General features: G+C 57.9%; 1 protein-coding gene across 1 annotated transcript; it reads right to left on the bottom strand.

Moving 5' to 3' along the window:
* Positions 1 to 451: 451 nt before the first annotated feature.
* LOC308533772 (sodium-dependent phosphate transport protein 3-like) lies at positions 452 to 10,094 on the bottom strand (the record flags this gene model as incomplete). The annotated part of the gene is made up of 11 exons (XM_081111885.1): positions 452 to 807; positions 2,100 to 2,190; positions 3,114 to 3,261; positions 3,343 to 3,475; positions 4,170 to 4,331; positions 4,601 to 4,719; positions 5,648 to 5,734; positions 7,154 to 7,241; positions 7,335 to 7,568; positions 8,529 to 8,728; positions 10,067 to 10,094. 11 exons carry the CDS (start codon positions 10,092 to 10,094, stop codon positions 673 to 675), a joined length of 1,425 nt encoding a protein of 474 aa, XP_080968011.1. The 3' UTR covers positions 452 to 672.
* Between the last annotated feature and the right edge of the window lie 3,311 nt (positions 10,095 to 13,405).

Below are 13,405 nucleotides of genomic sequence, written 5' to 3'. Positions count from 1 at the left end.
CGCTGCCCTGGGTGCGGCTCTGTGACCTGGGCACAGGTCCCGGCAGATCTCACCCCTGGAAGAACTAACCAGTCTTTATTCCCACAGGGAGTCTTATTCACCGGCACTGTCCACAGAGGGAAAGTCAAAGGCAACGAGAATTGCCCGGCCCGCGGCTCCGTGGTTGAGCATCGACCTATGAACCAGGAGGTCAGGGTTCGATTCCCCGTCAGGGCACATGCCCAGGTTTTGGGCTCGATCCCTGTGTGGGGCGTGCAGGAGGCAGCCAATCCATGATTCTCTCATCATTGATGTTTCCATCTCCCTCTCCCTCTGCTTTCCTCTCTGAAACCAATAAAAATACATTAAAAAAAACAACAAAAAAACAAAACCAGAAAACAAAGGCAGGGGAATTGGTGTTACAAGCGTGTCCAGCTGTTGCCGGCCTGGCTGGGTGAGAGCCCCGGGGAGTGTCTAAGACTCACTGATGTCGGGGCGCTCCCCAGACCCATGCGTTCGGGCTCTCGGAGCGGCGCCCACACATCCACATGTTTCAGAGGCTCCCCAGGAAAATCGGACTCACACTCGGAGGTGTGACCTGTGGAGCCGGCCGCGAAGAGAAGAACGTGAAGAGTGAAGACGAGTAAGAAAACGGGCGGCCCGCGTCCCACATGGACGTCTGCGCTGGGGCCCTCAGAGGCGCGTGAGGGTCCTCTCTTTGGCCCAGTCCTGGAGCTCCGCCCGCCCGAACGTGAGGTAGAACACCAGGCCGAACAGGTTGACGGCGGCAGCCAGGAAGAAGACGTGCCTCCACCCGGACGCGGAGTCCTGGGGAGAAAGCCAGGGTCACTGTGCTCAGGGTCCCTTCCCCACCAGGGCCGGAAGCCCTCCGTGCGGGGGTGACACGCTGACCCCAGAGAACACAGGGCATGCCCTGCCACGGCCATGTGTCTTGGGTTATCGGAGAAGGTTTCATGAACCTTGGGAGGAAAACGACTCTGTTTTTCTTTAAACCAGAATTAATTCACCTACGCGAATGTTTTTCTGGATTTGGGATCTCAATAGTCATGAACACACCCTATTCCTCATAGAAAATTATGCTTAAAAGGACATCATTAAGATTTCATCCTCATGTCCGGCCAGCGTGGCTCAGTGGTTGAGCATCGACCTACGAGCCAGGAGGTCACGGTTGGATTCCCGGTCAGGGCACAGGCCCGGGTTGCGGGCTTGATCCCTAGTGCAGGAGACAGCCGGTCCATGATTCTCTCTCATCACTGATGTTTCTGTCTCTCCCTCCCTCTCCCTTCCTCTCTGACATCGATAAAAATATATTTTTTTAAAAAAGAAAATGTTTGTGTACGTTGACTCTCGTCCTCCCATCCAGGCCGGGTTCCGCCCACGTCCTGTGGAGCCAGCCTCCTGCCACGCCCCCTGCGTGTCCGCCAGGACGAACCTCTTTAAACCGGCCTTTCTGAGCGGCCTCTTCATCACCTGCCCTCGCCCGTCTTCCTCTCCTACCTTGAAATCTGCCCTTCATGCCCTAGCTGGTGTGGCTCAGTGGATGGAGCCTCGGCCTGAGGACTGAAAGGTCCCGGGTTCGGTTCCAGTCAAGGGCACATATCTCAGTTGCAGGTTCCGGGCCCTGGTCAGGGGCGTGTGGGAGGCAACCAATCGAGTGTCTCCCACATCGGGGTGTCTCCCCGCCCCCCCCCCCACTCTCTCAGAAAACCAACGGGAACAATGTCCTCGGCTGAGGGTTGAAAAAGGAAAAGAAGCCTGCCCTTCACTCTGGCGCCACCGAGAGCCTCCGCCTCCGCCTGCGTCTGCGTCTCTAGACACTCACCCCGAGCCGCTTTTCTCTGCCCGAACCGCTCGTTTCCATCAACCTGACGTCGTCCATTTTTAGAAATTTGTCTCTTACCCCGCCCCCCCCACCCCCCCACCCCCCGGAACCTGAGCTCTCGGAGCCCATGGATGGTCCTGCTCGGAGCAGAGCAGCGTGTCAGCATCCGTGCCCACCTTGCCCTCAGACCACACAGTCCCGGAGCGCAGAGGCCCTACTGTGCACCCCCCGGGCCCAAAACAGCACCTGCCGCTCGCACACACTCAGCGCCGCCCACCTGGCTGATGAGGAACCCGGTGGCCGTGGAGGAGATGATGCCCGCGAGGAGCCCGAATCCCCGGGAGATGCCCATGAGGAAGCTGGCGTACCTGCGGGGAGGATGGCACGGGCTCGCCGCCAGCGCTCATGGCGGCCTTTCCTCGGGCGGAAAGATGGCTTTCCCACCACTCAGCTCCGAGCGGGCCGTGTCTCACTCGCCCCAAGACATGTGGGGCCACATACCCCTGTGCCGGCCCTGACGCCACCAGAACCAGAACCAGGGAGCCACGCTGTCCCCGGGGCCCAGGTGCCCGCCTGGCGGTGTGCGGAGGGGACAGGACACCCGGCTCCAGACAGAACGCCTGGGTTCAGACCTGGCTCTGCCTTGGTGTGGCCTCAGGCACGTCACCTGTCCTTCTGTGCCCCAAGGGGCCCGCCTGCCTCGTGGGGCTGTGAGGACTGGGCGTGGGGGTACATGAGGAGCACCCAAGCCCGGCCGGCGTGGCTCAGGGCTGAGCGTCGACCTATGAACCAGGAGGTCACAGTTCGATTCCTGGCCAAAACGGTCAGGGCACAGGCCCAAGTTTCGGCTCGATCCCCAGTGTGGGGGGTGCAGGAGGCAGCCGGTCAATGATTCTCTCTCATCTTTAATGTTTCTCTCTCTCCCTCCCTCTCCCTTCCTCTCTGAAATCAATAAAAATATAAAAATAAAACTGCCTCTGGCCGGCCAGCCGGCGTGGCTCAGTGGTTGAGCATCCAACTATGAACCAAGGGGTCAGGGTTCGATTCCCGGTCAGGGCGCACGCCCAGGTTTCGGGCTGGATCCCTGATAGGGGTCAGGCAGGAGGCGGCCAATCAGTGATGTTCCTCTCTTGTCAATGTTTCTTTCTCTCTCTCCCTCTCTCTTCCTCTCTCTCTAAAAAATAATCAATAAAAACATAGTTAATAAAAAAAACCCACCTCATGACAGGATGGAGGCCCGATGCCCCTGCAGTGTGCAGCCTGGAGGCGGAACCAGCAGGTAAGGTCTCACCTGGGGGCGATGTCCAAGGTGTTGATGATGAACCCCGAGTCGCACAGGTTGCTGGTCCCGGGAATGAGGATCAGCAAAACCACGGTGGTCACGTAACTGGAAGCCACGAAGGGCAGGGCCACGGCGCAGAGCGACGGGAGCAGGAGGCCTGGGCGGGGCGGACAGTCAGGACCCGCTCGGACCAGACGCAGAGCGGGGTGGGTCCCCCGAGCCCGGGGCCTGTCCTTACCCAGGGCCGAGAAGAGCTTCCGGACGGTGAGGAGCCCCAGGAGGTCCCGGGACAGCAGGAAGTCGGCCAGCTGGCCCCCCAGGACCGTGCAGGTGGAGGCAGCCACGAAGGGCAGGGCGGACAGGACCCCGCTCTGCGGGCAGGAAGCCAACGGGTGAGACCGCGTCCCACGGACGGCAGCCCCTCTGGACACTCAGCTGTTTTAGGTGAACTAGGGTCACCGTTTCAGGGGAGAGGCCGGGCACCTGCCTCACCTGGGGATAACTTTCCACTGATTTTTAGGGAGAGAGGGAGAGGCAGAGAGACACATCGATGTGAGAGAGACACATCGATGGGCTGCCTCCTGCACGCGCCCCGACCAGGGCCTGGGCTGGGGAAGAGCCTGCAACCGAGGTACGTGCCCTTGACGTGGTTTGAACCCGGGACCCTGCTGTGGTCCACAGGCCGACGCTCTGAGGCAAACCAGTGAGGGCAAACAGTATAAATCCCTGAGAGAACATGAAGAATTAAGAATGAGGTGTGAGAGAAAACCAAAATAAACAAAACAAAAATAAAACAAACAAACAACCCCCCCCCCCCAGAAGAATGAAGTGTGGTCGGGTAGCCTGGCGGTTAGGGGCACAGACTGCAGCACCCTGTCCCTGAGCAGCCCTGTGATCCGGGGCGTCCTCTCACCTCTGCGTGTCCCATCCCCATGCCTGTCCCCTGGGGGTCCTTAGGGTGCCCCTCAAGGTCGCCTCCAGGGTTGACGGGTGCGTGCAAAGCCAGGCGGACAGGGAGCAGGGAGCCAGCCCTCCCGCCCCCCTCGCTCCTGGCGGGCAGCGCACCTCCCTAATGCTGACGTGCAGCACGGAGCTGACGTAGGTGGGCAGGTACGTGACGATGACGGTGCAGAGCCAGAAGTGGCTGAAGAACCCCGAGAAGATGGCCCACAGGGGCAGGCAGCGGGCCATGGCCTTGAGGGGGACGGAGCGTTGAGGGGACATGGGCTGAGAGGACACAGCACATCCACGTGGGTATTCGGACGTCAGAGGGCCCCTCCTGGGGGCACCCACCCACCTCTGCAGGGCAGGGGCGGGGGGAGGGGGTGCAGGTGCTGGGAGCCCCACTCACCTCTGCAGGGTGGGGGCGGGGGAGAGGGGTGCAGGTGCTGGGAGCCCCACTCACCTCTGCAGGGCGGGGGCGGGGGGGAGGGGGTGCAGGTGCTGGGAGCCCCACCCATCACTTCTGCGGGTCCCGCGGGGAGGGGCGCAGGTACCTGCTGAGCCAGCGAGGACACGATGTGCTCCTGCTCGCGGAGGCTTATGCACGGGTGACGCGTGGGGTCGTCGTAAATGACGGTGAACCACAGCAGACAGCAGACGCAGCCCAGGCCACCTGGGGAGCCGGACGCAGTTAGTTCTCAGGGGATTTGTGGGCTGCGGGAGGGAGTTTGTCTGACGTGGTATTGCCTCCCCCCAAACACACACATGCACATGCACACACACACACCTGCACACACATGCGCGTGCACACACGCATACATGCACACACGTGCACACACACGCACACACGCCAATTCATGGTTATTCCATCCCAAGGACCTCAACGTTCCCACCTCATGTCAATTTTTTAAAATATTTTAAAATTGATTTTAGAGAGAGGAAGGGAGGAGAGAGAAACATCCTTGAGAGAAGCATCCATCAGCTGCCTCCTGCACGCCCTCAACTGGGGATGTGCCTGCAACCAAGGCCCATGCCCTTGACTGGAATCAAACCCGGGACCCTTCAGTCCACGGGCCAGTGCTCTATCCACTGAGCCAAACTGGCTATGGCTCTATCAATTCTTGTACAAATCTCCTTTTTTAAATTAATTAATTTTTTTATAAATATATTTTTATTGATTTTAGAAAGAGAGAGGAGAGAGAAATAGAAGCATCAATGATGAGAGAGAATCACGGGCGGCTGCCTCCCGCACGCCCCCCACTGGGGATCGAGCCCTCAACCGGGGTCTGTGCTCCGATGGGGAATCCAACCGTGACCTCCTGGTTCATAGGTTGATGCTCAGCCCCTGAGCCACGCCGGCCGGACTCTACAAATCTCCCTTTAGCTACAGCTCTCCAGTTACCCTCCCTCCAGTAGCGACGGCCATCGGTCACCCTCTGCAGACACCTGAGCACGGACCCCTCCTGGACGAGACGAAGACACCGCCCCCTCCCGTTCCCGCCACCTTCCAGGTAACGGAGGACCAGGCCTGTCCCGCGGGAGGAAGGTGGCCGGACGCCGGGATGTGGTGGCGTCGAGGGTGAGAGACGCGACTCACTCACCGAAGATGTAGAAGATGAAGGGCCAGCCCAGGGCCTGCGAGATGAGCCCCCCGACGCAGAGGATGAGGGAGGACCCCAGCGCGGCCCCTGAGGAGAAGGCGGAGGGAGACACGTGTGAACCCGGGGGGGCCGAGGCCCCTGGCCGCCCTGGACGGCGCCCCAGCAGTGAGGTGGCCGACTCGGAGCGGCTGGGTGAGGAGAGATCTGCCCAGTGAAGTCACGGGAAGGAACGAGGATCCATCTTCATCAAAACAATAACCCCCGTGGCACCAGCCTGGCCAAATCCACAGCCCACCTCCTTTCCTGTTTTTTGTTCTTTCAATATATTTGTATTGACTTTAGAGAGGAAGGGAGAGGGAGAGAGAAAGAAACACCAATGGTGAGCGAGAGTCATGGATCGGCTGTGTCCTGCACGCCCCACACTGGGGACCGAGCCCACAACCTGGGCCTGTGCCCCGACCGGGAATCAAACCGTGACCTCCTGGTTCCCAAGTTGATGCTCAACCCCTGAGCCGCGCCCACCGGGCTCACCTTCTTTCCTTATAACCAGAGGTGCCAGCTGGCAGGGAGCACCAGGAGGCTGGGGACAGAAGAGGGAAGACAGACACGGACCCTGCTCCCCGGACTGCACGGGCCGGGGTGGGGGGGGGGGGAGTGAGGGCGGTGCCATGGCCGTTCCACGTCCAGCCTCTCTCTCCTCTCCACCCCCAGTTCCCGCAGGCGGCTCTCTCGTGTCCCCCGCCCCCCCGCCCCCCCGCCCCCAGGTGCTCTTGTCGCTCACGGTGGACTTTTCTGAGCCGAGCCTCATGCGTTTCTTATCTACGTAACCGTCTCCCAGTGTTGGATTTGGGAGAAGAATTTGTTTTTTAAAAGTTTTTTAAAATATATTTTTATTGATTTTTTACAGAGAGGAAGGAAGAGGGATAGAGAGTTAGAAACATCGATGAGAGAGAAACATTGATCAGCTGCCTCCTGCACACTCCCTACTGGGGATGAGCCCACAACCAAGGCACATGCCCTTGAACAGAATCGAACCTGGGACCCTTGAGTCCGCAGGCTGACGCTCTATCCACTGAGCCAAACCGGTTAGGACTTGTTTTTTTTTTGTTTGTTTGTTTTTTAACAGGAGAAAAACAAATTTGATTTTGTAGGTACAAGAGCCCATGAAACTATGAGACTCAAAGAAGTGACCAAAGCAGGAGGCCTTTCCACTGTTAGAAAAGAAACAATACATTCAGCCCGGCCGGCGTGGCTCGGTGGCTGAGCACCAACCTATGAACCAGGGGGTCACGGTTCGATTCCCGGCCAGGGCACAGGCCCGGGTGGCGGCTCCATCCCCGGTGTGGGGGGTGCAGGAGGCAGCCGACTGGTGACTCTCTATCATTATTGGTGGGTTATCGATGGGAGAACTGTAATCCCTCTCCCCCAAACCGTCCGATGCCGCCAAGGGAAGGCGGGGGAGGGGGAGGCCGGTCACAGGGCTGCGACCCGTGTGGGAACCCTTACCGGAGCCCGCGATGCTGGTGAGCTTGCTGCGCTCCAGCGGGGGCGCCCACTTCGCCCAGATGGTGAACTGACCTGTCCACGCCATTCCCTGAAATGAAAACCGTTCAGACCTTCACTCGCCAGCAGGACTCCGGGGTCCGTCCCCTGCCCCCCGGGGGGAGAGCGCCTCCGCCTCCGGTACCTGGGCCATGCCCTGGGCGACGCGAATCACCATCACCAAGCTCACGCCCAGGTCAGCGGCCAGCGGTGTGCAGAGGCTGAGCAGGGAGGAGGCCAGCAGCCCCGCCCCCAGCATGTGCTTGGCGCCAAATATCCCCGCCAGGTATCCGCTGGGGATCAGAGTCAGCAAAATCCCGTAGCTGATGGAGCTGAAGAGGATGCCCTGGGTCTCGGGGCTCCATGCGTAGACGGAGGTCTGGAAAGGAGGAGAAAAGGGAAATTCGTGGCTGAGAACGGGGCTACCCAGCCAGAGCGCTGTGGTTGGTGGGGCCTCCCATGAAAGGTCATATTTGGTTTCTCTCTCTTTTTTCTTTTTTAAAGTCTAGCTTAAATATCCCACCATTTCCAAAAAAACTAATTATATGCCTAATTACTTTTAATATATTTTTATTGATTTCAGAGAAGAAGGGAGAGGGAGAGAGAGAGACATTAATGATGAGAGAGAATCATTGACCGGCTGCCTCCTGCACGTTCCCTACTGGGGATCAAGCCAGCAACCCGGAATTGAACCTGGGACCCTTCCGTCCGCAGGTCAATGCTCTCTCCCCTGAGCCAACCGGTTAGAAGCCTCCTTTGCTCCTCTCGGAGGAAGGAAAGGCAGAGGGTGCGAAGGAGAAAAGCATGAAGAAAGGGTTGTACGAACGGGCGGCCGGAGGGGTCAGCGAAGGAGACGGCGAGAGAGATTCCGCCGGCAGAAGAAGCACTATATGCTTCTGGTCAAAGTCGGGTGGCACGCGGACCCTCATTCCACAGGGTAAGGGAGACCAGCGTTCCTGGCCCATCCACTCAGCCCCTAACAGCAGGCCAGGGGCGATGGCCGCCTGCACAGAACCGGCTTCCTAGACCAGGAGCGCGGCCACCTTCCTCTCCCGAGGCGGCCCGATAAACGGCTGGTGGTGGCCGCTGGACAGGACACATCCTGGTGTACATGGAGGTACACACAGCGTGACTGTAGAATACTGTCCACTTAACGTAACTAATGGCCCGGGTTCTCTCTCTCTCTCCCTCCCTTCCTCTCTCTGAAATCAATAAAAGTATATTTTAAAAATAAAATAAAACGAAATCCATGCTTCTCCATCCACAGAATTGAGATCGAAGCCTTCCCTTCCCACTGGGGATGCCCGCCCGACAAAGGGCTGCTCCCCGTCCCACTCACCCCTGCGTGGAATTCCCCGATGGGCCCGCTGGGGTCCTGGAGGGGGCCGTCCGCGGAGGCGTTGGCCGGGGCGGGCTGCTGGGTGCCGTTGACCATGGCGATGATGGCGATGCTGAGGCTGACGCGCTGGGTGATCATGCTGAGGTTGGAGAGGTGCATGACCACGGCCAGCCCGTAGCGCAAGGAGCAGCCGTCCGGGCCTGGGAAGGACGGGGGGAAAGTGGGGGCTCCTGGCGGCGATCGCTCCTCCCAGTGAAAAACACGCCGCGGGCCCGGCTGGTGTGGCTCAGCGGTTGAGCATCGGCCTATGAACTAGGAGGTCGGGGTTCGATTCCCTGTCGGGCCCCTGCCTGTGTTTCGGGCTCGATCCCCAGTGTGGGGCATGCAGGAGGCAGGCGATCCATGATTCTCTCTCATCATTGATGTTTCTCTCTCTCCCTCTTCCTTCCTCCATGAAATCAATAAAAATATATTTAAAAAACAACAACAAAAACACCACAGTCCCCCTCTCTCTTTTCACTAAAACGCAACCCTCCTCGATCCTTCCCTTTAGTCGGCTTCAGGCCCTGAATCTGGGATCCCGTCACCCAGCAAAGCCACGATGGGCAGCAGATGATAAACACAGAACGAGCTACATGTGGCACTGACGCCCATTGTTCCCAGACGAAGTGAGGGGGGAGAGGGCGGCAGAGCCTCCCACAGCACCTCCCCCAGCTGCCTGTCAGCCCCATCTGGTTTGCATATTCATTTACCAAAAAAATCTTGGAAGTTTCGACTAGACAGCCGGCTGCCTTCGAATGAAGCTAGTCACACGCCCAGGGTCTTCTTTTTGGGCATTTTTTTTATTTGTTTGTAGAGAGAGGGAAACACCGGTTTGCCGTGACACTTATGGGTGTGCTCAGAGGCCGGCTCTTGCATGGGCCCTGAAGGGGACCGAACCGGCCACCGTGGGGTATCAGGCCGATGCCCTACCCAACCCAGCGTCTTCACGCACCTGAGCGTAAATATTTTTGCATATTTGGAGAATTTGGACTAAAGAGAAACAAGAGAGAACCTGGGAGGAAATAGAGGAGAACACAGGGTGTCCCCCCAAAAATGTCTATGCACTTTGAATATGTTAGCGTGTGTGTGCATTTTGGGGGGACACCCTGCGTTGTTGAAGAAATCCTCGCTCATGGCCAGGTGGCTCAGGGATTGGATGGGCCGCCTGGAAAAGAATTATTTCCTTATTCCTGGAGATTCCCAGCTCAGGGGACACAGCCAGCTCCCTGGCAAGGGCCCCATCGCAGGAATTCATGCACGCATTGCGGGTTTCTATAAAATGACTTTTTCAGACCCATTCCATTCCTTATGTCCTAGGACCCGCTGATCGCTGGGCTTAATTTCTGGCCCATAACTCAGTGGGGCTCCCTGAGGAAGAAGCAACAACAGGCGCGATGGGAGGAGGAGGGGAGCAGAGCAAGGAGGTGCCGGGGACGCGGGACACCCGTCCGCCCTTCCACGCGGGCAGCAGCAGCCAGCCCGGCAGGTGGCGTTACCTCTCCTGGCGGATGGCTTCTCGTCCATGGGGCTCCTCTGGGAGGCGGCTCCGCACGTGGGGGCAGAGGCGCCCCTGCCCTGAGTCTCTTTGGCCGCGACAGGCTCTGATCTAGGGGAGGACAAGCCAACGCAGGACCCACAATCACTTCTCGCGTTCCCGCTGCCTGCTCTCGGCATCAGCAAACCCTTTGTTTTGTTGTTGTTGTTATTTTAAAATATGTTTTTATTGATTTCAAAGAGGAAGGAAGAGAGAGACAGAAACACCAATGATGAGAGAGAAGCATGGATGGGCTGCCTCCTGCACGCCCCCCACTGGGGATGGAGCCCGCAACCCAGGCCTGTGCCCTGTCCAGGAATCCAACTGTGACCTCCTGGCTCCTAGGTCGACGCTCAACCGCTGAGCCACACTGGCCGGCCCAGCCCATTTCCTATCACCTTGTTGTTATTGCCCTCAGGGCTCCCCTAACATGCAGCCGCCTTGCGTCACCCTGCTGGCGAGCCTCCTTGTTTGCTCAGGGTAAATGTCCCCGTGGCTGAAGGAGCAGGAACCTGCAGGCCGAAGGGCGCGGGGACCAGCCCGGCCGTTCTGGGAACGGGGTCGGACAAAGCAACAGCGGTTCCCCGGCTCCCTGAGCCTTTTCACTCGTTTCGTCGGAAGCAGGGGCCAGCGCGTGGGAACGGGGCCTGAGACGCGCCTCCTCACCCAGGACAGCTCATGGCGGCAGGGAGGACAGACAGTCCCAAGCTTGGCACCCGGGCTGTCGGGTGACTGCATGGAGGCTCGCAGCGGACACACGTTACTATAAACATGCTTTTGATGGTACAATTGGCCTGAAACTTTTCACTTTAAACTTTTCCTTTTCTTTATTTTTTTAAAAAATATATTTTATTGGTTTTTTACAGAGAGGAAGGGAGAGGGATAGAGTTAGAAACATCGACCAGCTGCCTCCTGCACACCTTCACTGGGGATGTGCCTGCAACCAAGGTACATGCCCTTGACCGGAATCGAACCTGGGACCCTTGAGTCCGCAGGCGGACGCTCTATCCACTGAGCCAAACTGGCTAGGGCTTCCTTTTCTTTCTTTCTTTCCCTCAAACGGTGGGTGAGCAAGGGCTGCCACTCGACACAAACTTCAGGGAATAAGTGGAAACGTGACTGTTTCTGGGTTCGTGCCACTGCCCACCTTTCAGAAGACGGGTGGTTCTAAATAAAACTGGTTATCCCAGCAGGTGATTCCTATGATGCCACTAGTTCCTGTAGCAATTTAACCCTGAAGAATAAAGTCTGTGGCCGACGCTGGAAGGGTTGTCACCAGAGCACGCACCTCGGTTACAGGCTCCTCCCTGGCCGTGCCCTGGTCGGGGCTCGTGCAGGAGGCAACCAATCGATGTGTTTCTCTCTGTCTCTCCCTCTCTCACTCTCCCTAAAAATCAATGGAAAAATGGCCTCAGGTGAGGATTAACCACAACAACAGGTGCAACTGGACCCAGCCGGGGAGATGGGCAGGAGCCCAGGCACCTCTCCCGAGTGGCAGCCTGGGCCCCGTCTTCCAGGCCAATGTGAGCCCAACCGTGCTGTCCTCCAGGTCCCTTCCCTGCGTCTCTTCCCCCCCTCCCCCCGCCACCCCCTCCCCCCTTCCTTCCCATGGAGCAGCCGGGGGGGTCCAGCGCTTTATTCCACAGCCCCCAGTTAGCACTCAGGCTCCTCGGAGGAGCCGCCCTCGCCCAGTGTCCCCTGGGCCTGGTGGCCCCAAGCCCTGCTCTAGGGTCTTGATCGAATCGATCACCTTTTTCAGTTTTCTAAAATCGTTTGGCTAATCCTCTCCCCAGGATATTTTTCCATTGATTTTTTTAGAGAGAGTGGAAGGGAGAGGGAGACAGAGAGAGACATCGATGTGAGAGAGACCCATTGATGGGTTGCCTCCTGCACGCCCAGGTACATGCATGTCCTTGACTGGAATCAACCCCAGGACCCTTCTGTCCGGGGACCGACGCTCTGTCCACTGAGCACACTGGCCAGGGCTCTTCAGAAAGTCTCTTCTTGATTTTGCAACCAGAAACCATCCCCGGAGGGAGGCCCTGAGGCTGCTGTTCAGGGTCTTTCTCCGACTTCCCCTCACCCACTCCCTCCCTCCGATGGGCCTCTGGTGCATGACTGATTATCACCGACCCAGAGCGGAGAGAAGCGCTTACCTTCACCATTAACCCGTCTGCTAAGCCCTCACCTCAGGCGGCCCTGGAGTCGCTTCTGTCCCCTCTCCCCTTCCCAACGTCCTGCCGTTTTACAAAGACAAACACCAGCCACGTGGGAGGCCCACGGCAGCAGGCGGGGAGCCTGGGTCTGGCTTTGCAGCTTAATTTTTAACTTCACGTCCACGTTCTCACTGGCAGGGGGTGCATCTCAGAAGATGGCACCATGTTTTTCTGTTTTGAACTGTGCCCAGAGCCGAAAACATCAACAAGACTTTTCCTGAAGGGAAGGCGGCCTGGGGCTGGGCAAGGGGAGGCCAAGCCCACCTTCTAGTGTTTTCTGTGGCCTCGGGCGCGTCACGGAGCCTCTTTGGGCCGATTTCTATGTCAGTAAAGAAGGGTTATCACGCTCAGCTGAGGTCAGTGAGCAAATCAAATGAGATACACGTGCTCATGGAAGTGGGTCGTCAAGAAGTGAGAAGTTGCCTGGCTGGCGTGGGTCAGTGGCTGAGCATCGACCTATGAACCAGGAGGTCAGGGTTCGATTCCCGGTCAGGGCACAGGCCCGGGTTGCGGGCTCCATTCCCGGTCTGGACCGTGCAGGAGGCAGCCGGTCCATGATTCTCTCTCATCATTGATGTTTCTGTCTCTCTCTCCCTCTCCCTTCCTCTCTGAAATCAATAAAAATATATTTAAAATAAAACAAACAAACAGGTTTCTGTAATTTATAAATATCAAGAGTGATTTAGCAGAAAAGATGAGCGAGTCTCTTAAAAACTAGATCTCTCTGGCCCGGTTTAAGCAGCTGTTTCCAATCGGAGCAGGGCAATTCCCCTCTTCTTCTTTATAGAATTTACTGTGCTCCAGGCACGGAGCTGGCTTCTGAGAATAGCAATGTGTTTAATCGCTGACCTTTTCCTCTACAGAGTTCAGAGTCCACGGCGTGAGGCAGGACATATAGGCACACTGGGGTGGGAAGTCATGGAAACAAACAATTCAGTAGGGACCCTGCCAAGCACAGGGGTCAGCGGAGGCCTTCCCGTAGGAGGCGGCATGAATGAGTGAGTAACGTGGGAAGGGAATGAGTCAGTAACGTGGGAAGGGAATGAGTCAGTAACCCGGGAAGGGCCTTGGGAAGCAGCCGGGTG

This window comes from Myotis nattereri (assembly GCF_964212035.1).
Source record: "Myotis nattereri genome assembly, chromosome: 18".
NCBI lineage: Eukaryota > Metazoa > Chordata > Mammalia > Chiroptera > Vespertilionidae > Myotis > Myotis nattereri.
The sequence above is the reverse complement of the archived record's forward strand: the minus strand, read 5'-3'. Positions and strand labels throughout refer to the sequence as shown.